This window comes from Bombus pyrosoma, linkage group LG15 (assembly GCF_014825855.1).
Source record: "Bombus pyrosoma isolate SC7728 linkage group LG15, ASM1482585v1, whole genome shotgun sequence".
Lineage (NCBI taxonomy): Eukaryota > Metazoa > Arthropoda > Insecta > Hymenoptera > Apidae > Bombus > Bombus pyrosoma.
Window position 1 is genome coordinate 4,910,897 of NC_057784.1, and position 7,926 is coordinate 4,918,822.

At 30.3% G+C, this 7,926-nt stretch overlaps 1 protein-coding gene across 12 annotated transcripts in view; it reads left to right on the plus strand.

The window, feature by feature from the left end:
- LOC122575916 (MAP kinase-activating death domain protein) overlaps positions 1-7,926 on the plus strand; it is a 41,631-nt gene that overhangs the window by 27,057 nt on the left and 6,648 nt on the right. For 8 of the 12 annotated variants that reach the window (XM_043745415.1, XM_043745422.1, XM_043745423.1 and 5 more), the window contains 3 exons: positions 1,568-1,576; positions 7,085-7,157; positions 7,428-7,474. In XM_043745415.1, coding sequence (XP_043601350.1) covers positions 1,568-1,576; positions 7,085-7,157; positions 7,428-7,474 — 129 coding nt within the window. Of the gene's footprint in view, positions 1-1,567; positions 1,577-5,503; positions 6,792-7,084; positions 7,158-7,427; positions 7,475-7,655; positions 7,763-7,926 lie in introns of those variants that run through there. The other 4 variants (XM_043745425.1, XM_043745426.1, XM_043745418.1 and 1 more) reach the window with 4 other exon arrangements.

A 7,926-nucleotide genomic window follows, 5' to 3' on the forward strand; every position in this document is an offset into this window, starting at 1 on the left:
ATTATTTAAAAAGTCGAAAGACTTGACAAGAGCTGCCTTTGTTATGAATCTCATAATTGTTAACATGTGAATTCGAAGATAGTATCGCGTGATAACCATCATATAGTGACTATATTATAGTCAAGCATAATTCACATGGTCGGCAATGGGTTGACCCTTTGCACTCCGAAATTTTGCTTAATATAATCATAAAACATAGCAAATTAAAAATTTTTACAGTAAAATTATCCGAAACCATAAATTTCGAAAAGAAATATAATATCTCTTCCCTTTTCCATATTTTATCGGTGAGAGTAATTTAAGAACTAACGTTCCCATTATGAATATCGCTATATCGACACCAGTGGAGTACAAAGGGTTAAAAATAACAAAAACCTAATAAATAATCACATATTCATACGATCACATACTCATACACGCTATTAAAAAAGAAAATCGTAAAAAAAAAGAAAATAATTCTTCACACAGGACGAGCAGCCCCTGACACTCTGGTTATCATGACATTCTATCTATCTCACTGAATATTATATTGATATTTATTATACATTATATCTGTTTATTTCTATATATATTTATATATACACTTGGGTATTTAACATTTATTATGTGGTAATTGTATTTTACATACTGACAGGGGTACTTTGATATATATATATATGTATTTTATATACATATATATACAACATATTTACACGTATATATAAATTATCGGTCATTTTGTTGGGTAATATTTTCGTTCAAGCGTTAATCAGTGTTTTCTTGCATGGAGCTCGATGTGCAGCTGCAGTCTCTCTTTTATCTGTATTATAATCATATTATATATACATTTATCATATATATACATTCATATAGGTGATAAGGGTTAAAAAATCTACAGAAACTTGTCTTTGATTATATATATATATACTATTCTTATATATATATACATCTATCATAATTTGTATTGAATGTTGGATGCCATTATATTTTTCTCTATTAAGTCTAACGATTTGTTTCTGTTTCTATCATTATTTGTCGTGGTCATACGTGAGGAAAGTCTATTCGCAATGAAAGAGAAAGGAAAAAGAAGAATGAATATATTAATAAAAACAACAAAGAGTTAATGGATAATCAATCATAGCAAAGAAAAAGATAATTATAATGATTGTTTACGACATATCAAAAGAATTTAATTGGAAAGGAGGAAAGTGTAACACAAGTACGACGAAACGTTCGTCAATGATCGCATCTCGATAATGATATTTCGGAAATTAGTACACATGAAATATGTGAATGATCATCGATAGACTTTCCTCAGCTTGGGGAACTTTTGAGATGGTCCTTGAACAATGAACAATCACCGCTGATTTATTGAAAATTGGCCATGACGTATTAGGTAATAATCTCATAGCTGTATTATCATCGTATACAACTGAGCCCTGAGATAATAATCAACCTTTTTAATATTCTAATTGAGTGGACTCTATTATAATTAATTGATTGTTGGCAGAAATTTAATTTTCTGTTTTTCTGTTTTCTGTTTTCTTGTCCTGTCCGTCGACATTGCCCCTGGGCTGGGCATACACAGGATTTCGAGGTACTAATCAAATTAAATCACTGTTTGTTATATGAACTCAGTATATTAATTATAATCAGTGTTGGCCGTGTTCCGGAAATGCTTCTTTATCTCACCATTACTTTTATTATTATTAACCATACTATTATCTACTACTTACTACTACCTACCTACTACTACTACTACTACCTACCTACTACAACTACTACTACTACTACTACTACTACTACTACTACTACTACTACTACTACTACTACTACTACTACTACTACTTACTATTACTACTAGTACTACTACTACTACTACTACTATTACTACTTACTATTACTACTACTACTACTACTACTACTATTACTACTTACTATACTACTACTACTACTACTACTACACTCTTAACCAGTGCATTTAAATTTAACTGATTTGCTCTGTCTACCTTACTGTTTTCCTACCATCGATCGGTGTTAGCTGTGACATACACACATTTATGTATGTATATATATTACACATAGAAAGTACATATATATACATACTTATATATTTATATGTTCCCTATATGATATATATTATCTATAAAGCATACATATGTATACGATATGTGTTTATATATTTATATAAGTTTCATAATTTATATATCTATATAAATGTATATAATATACAGAATTATGCAGAACAGTGTCTGCTGCATTTCAATATTTGAGTCCAACCAGATTGTCCTTAGATGAGAATATTATTTGTGAGTAGTGTTTAGTGCAACCTGTAGAGCAATGTTTTGGTGCACTCAATGCAACTATATATATATATATACATACATATTATGTATATTATTTTTCACCATATAGCCTTCTACGTCTTGTCCCATATGTCATGGGACACTCCGTATATTAACGCCATCCAGTATTTGTTCTCTATGCGCCATTATGTTTTGCATTCACGTAAATGCATTCAGAATGAATTAAAAATTGTGGTACAAATGTGGTACCGACGTTACTATGATTCAAAATAGATCTAAATGATAAAATAAATTTTTATTATAAAGCTTCACTTTTTCTAGGAAAAATTATATTCAAAATTAATTTGGCGATATACATTGTTAATTGCATATCTTTTTTTGTATACAACAGTTATAATAGTTTTTGTATATAGAGTGATATTATTGTCTCGAATGAGAGAAATGAACATGATACTAATAATTTTTAACAACAAAGCAATTATGTGAAATGTGTCCATTGATTTTCACAGTAATATTTTTCGGAAGCTTTGTATGATAAAATGTTATTCTGCAATTTTGATTAAAATTGAATCATAGAATATTCAGTATCCCACTTTTACCATAAATTGTGGTACATCGTGTATATCGAAATTTACCGAAATATAGACAAGAGGAACGAATTTATACGATTAATAATTAATTAGTTATTAGTAGTGAAATTATGAAAATTAACATTATTAATAAATTCTCTTACATAACAGTAAGAAGTTTAATGATAAAACAAATAGAATTCCAAAACGGAATTTTATAAATTAGAAATAAATTGGAAAATTGCAAGATCACAAAGTTATAAAATTGAAAAGAATCTGCTTGTATGAGAAAACTCCAATATCAAATAAGACTAGTCATTTGTCAATACACTAATACTCTTAATTAGTAAATCATTGTGTAAGAGGACCTTGTTACTGGAATTGGCTAAGATAAATCAGAAGAAGAAGAGGGAAACGATCGACGCGGTATATTAATTCAATAAACGCGTAGTTGGAGCATAATAATGATAATTAGATTCTGAGAAGGGGATCTGTGAAGTGCTTTTGAAATCGTGTTGCGTCAACCTCAAGGTCAATCCGTGGTAACTAAGCATTATCTATCTTCATATACGGATATGCGTATTTCCTTAATTTATTAATTTATTTATTTAATCCTCGTAAATTAAAGCCGTATGATATTTTTCACGCCTCCGAAGAAACTGATAATGAATGAGGAACTTATTGCACTTTAAACTGTTCCAGATATTTGGAGAAGTATTTTTAGTTTATTACATTTGATACAGTTATTGCTGCGATAACTATGACTGACAGCAGTAAATATTTATATTTGCAAATATTATGTAGACGAACATTCAAATTATATAATTCACAAAATAAATCAATAAATAGGGTGTGTAGTAAATAACAAAGCAAAGAAATGGTAAAGTATCAGAAGTAAATCATTAATTATAAAATAATCATTAGAAATCATAATTGAAAGTGAAAAATCGCAACTCGATTTCAAAAATTCATTTCGTACCCACCTATCAAAACAAATTCTAAACAAGTAATAAAAAGATTTCGGAGTACGGCCGTAGAAGTATATGTTGAACTATTATAGTAAAAAAATCATGTAGCAATACTCGTAGCGCCAAAAAATTTATTTTTTATGGATTTTTTAATTTTCGCGCAAAACCGGGTGACAGACACAACTATTAACAGAGAAAAAAAAGAAAGGGAAATAATATAAAACATTATCAACAGGACAGTTATCGTTGAAGTTACGTATCATCATTTGTTTTCTTTTTTAATCGAAAGGCTACTTTTCGTTAGGGACGAATAATAGAGATGAATGTTTATGTACGTCTCTAGGGAAATTTGAATGCACTGCATGAATGAGTAGTTCTCGATATATGTACGATAGAAAAAAGTCGCCCGCTTTTGCAGAACCATCTATTAAAACCACTCTCACGTTGCCAGTTATGTAGTAGAGCAATGGTATCGTGCTATATAGTGATGTCTGATTTGATGAATGAAATTATCACAATTCGTGAGAAAAGCAACTCGAAAATAGCCCGACACAACACCTTCTTCGATCTCCATACACATACACACATCATTACACACATACATCTATAACAGTGTTCTTTAAACTTTGATAACACTAGTAATCAATTTATTTCTCAATTTCTTAACACCCAATATAAACAAAAAATCGAAACGAGTAAAGGTTTTTCATTAATCTGCAAGTCTTTGTAGATGTACTGATCTACTTGAAAATTTTTCAAAAATATTTTAAATCAACAGAGATAAAATACAGAATATTCAACTTTGTAAGCAAAGCTTATTCTATTAGTTTCTTGTAATCTACAGACTTCTTTAATATTATTCCGAATATAATAAACTCTTTGCCACAAAATACAATAAATAATATTCTTAGAATACGATAAAAATACAGAGATCATTAAAACATGATTATAATTAAAATTCGAAGTTATTAACATCGTCAAACACGACAGATGTTCCGTTTTCTCTATTTTCTACTAAATTATAGAATTTTTGAAAATTAGGTTCTCCTAACGCTTGTTGTAAGCGCCGCGGGTATAACAGTGATTGCGTATATGTATTTATTATTGACTTTAGTCGACGCTCATACCGAAGAAACTATATAACAATATAATAAGTTTAAAAAGCACTGTTTTACAGCATGCTACCGCTGTACACGATGTTTCGATCCTGTGGATCTCAGACACGATAAAACTACCCCTCTAAACACCATCACTCGCGATCACTCTAACCGATCGATCTATTGATCGATCGCATCCTAACTGTGCATCATTGAACAAAAAAAAAGAACCCAAAAATAAAAAAAAAAAAAAAAAGAAGGAAGAATCAACCGGGCCAAATCCCAATATCTCGTGTATTTTAGATATACCAATACCAATTGCACATATATAGCAGATTTATCGACGCCGAGCAATCTCGATGACATTTATACATTTTTTGATAAGTTTAGGCCATCTCCAGAGTTGCCTGCCTGCCGCTGAACTTCTTAGAAAAAAAAAGAAATATTTTTTACAAAAAATATTAAAAATTCGCTGTACGATTAATTAAACGCTGCTCTCTGTGATATTTCTGCTTCAGAGTTTTGAACCGTTTTTTCACTGTTCACCCAATATAATCTCGCTTCTTTTGTGCGCCTTGTTGCAGTAGGAAATGCGACCAGCCGCGGCCAATACTCGCGATTATCCAGCTTTTTCAGGCCCGCTTCCTTTATCGAACTCGAGCCGCTAAATGGATGACTTGGCTTTTAATTAGCGGAGAAAATGATGCATGGTGTGTGCAGCTTTATCGTGCTAGTTAATCCCTGCATGCTAGTCGATACGATCGTTTTTGTTATACACGAATCAGAAAGAGTTCCGTAAGAAATACGTTTTGAAGAAGAGGAGAACATTTTTGAAAAGAATGAGAAACTTTTAAATTGATATAGTATAATGATGAATAATATGAGTAATGAGATTAATATGTGTTTTCTAAAGTGATCGATAGACCGTGAATCATTACGAATTTTTGGGAAACTAAAGAAACTAAACTAATGCGTAGAATACACATTATCGAAAGTATAGTACTCGTTAAAATATTTGATAAGTGAAAGAAATCTCTGTCGATGTCTTATTTTGGAGAATTTATTGCTGAGAAAATCTTTCTATAAATTTAAAACGAGTTAAAAGAATAGTATTTCTTTCTATCTAGATAGGAATAAAAAATTGAACGATTTTATAGAAAAATTTTGATTCGAGTATACCTGAACGTGCATGAGTTTCAAAGATGGTTCATTTGAAACCAGTCACACAAGTAGACTTATCGAGACACTTATGTTCGGAGAAAAGTTCGGTGACAGAAAGGAGCTAACGCGAACCATTGTTTTAAAAGAGCATACTTGAACAGTTTACTTGTACCGTAAACTTTTCTCTTTGATGTGTGTTTAATGATGTACGGAATTGAGATAAAAGGAATAAAGAAAGATTCAGATTAAGACAGTGCCAAGTTTCGTTGTTGATGGATGGAACAATGAAGTTTGGTACCGTTGGGGAAGAAATATCTCTGTAAATCCTACAGTTAATACAATAAAATAAAGAAAATCCTAAAAATTGCAACGAGATAAAAAGAAATAAATGAAATGAAAAGAAGAAAAGTATAATTCAATGTCCAAGAGAATGAAAATTTTTGGAAGAGTAGGATAAAATATCTTTGGAAATTTTAGAAATTAAAGTAGAATGTTATTATACATTTTTCAAATTCCTCTAATTTTCTTCCCAAAGTAAGAAAGAAAAATCATTGGAAATTTCTTTGGAAGGGAAATAAGGTATAATAATTTCGAAAATTTTTTGAAAATAGAATAGACTATAATTAGACACTTTTGTCAAAGATAAAACGAAGCGGTATCCTCCAAAAATTTTCCCGAAACTAAAATACAAAATAAAAATTGGAGAGAAATTTCTTTACCCAAAAAGACCCGCTTAAAAAGATGCACTGTGATGCATATTAGCCAATATGATAGTACAAGACAATCGACGATTCAGAGCTTTATCCCATTATCGAATTGAGCATTATTTTACTCGAACGAGTTTCACGCCTTTTTTCTGAAATGTTGTTGGCACACACGGTTTTATATTGTCCGGGGCATATAAAGCCATAGAGGATCCAATCACAAGTGTGCATGTAAGAGTAGACCGCGAAATTACTTCGTTTCCGATCTCGACTAATGCAAGATGATCGTATTATTTGCAGTTTTTTGTAAGACTCGATCATATCCGCAAGTGCTTTACTCAGAAGGATGGGATCTTTGTATTGGAAGAATTCAGTGAGTAACTTCTTATAAAGAAAATATAAAAAAAGGAAATAATTATTCTAAAAGATTTACAAAATAGTTTTATATAAAAAGAATATTATTTTATACCACTTTTATATAAAAGATTATATATAGGAGTATAGGATTTTTTAAAGGTCGTATATTATTACTCTTATCGTATACTCTTATATATAAATATATTATATATATTTTTCGTTAATAAATTTATTAATATTCCGCTTCAATTTCGAATTCTTAATATTGATATTTTTTACTTTTCAGATCCTAAAACTAGACAAGTAATTCAACGTAAATATAAGTCTCAAATGGTAAGTAGATTAAGTTCTAATGTATAGATTGTATTATGTTGAACAAGTTTTTTTTAATAATTTTTGTTTAATTGCTTGTTACTATATATGTATCTCCCGTAGATCTAGCATTCTCTTATCATATTATTCATCGTAATGATTGAATATTTTAAAATATTTTCTTTTGTATACTATGTAACAGGCCAATGAACTGTGCCACTGCATGCACAGGATATTCTCCGTTGCCTTTACGTTATCTGAACTCTCGTCTGAGGTTCAAGCCGATCCCGAAAACGACAGTGCATGAAGGTTTAGTTACCATTCTTTTATTTTTCGTTTTCCACATGTAATTCTCCGTTGCTTATTTTAGATTTGGTTCTTTCTTCGCTTCAGAAGCTTATAATAATCGCTGCCCATAATTCATCTTCGTTTTTTCCCATATCATCTTATTAAATAAAATTCACCCTTCAACT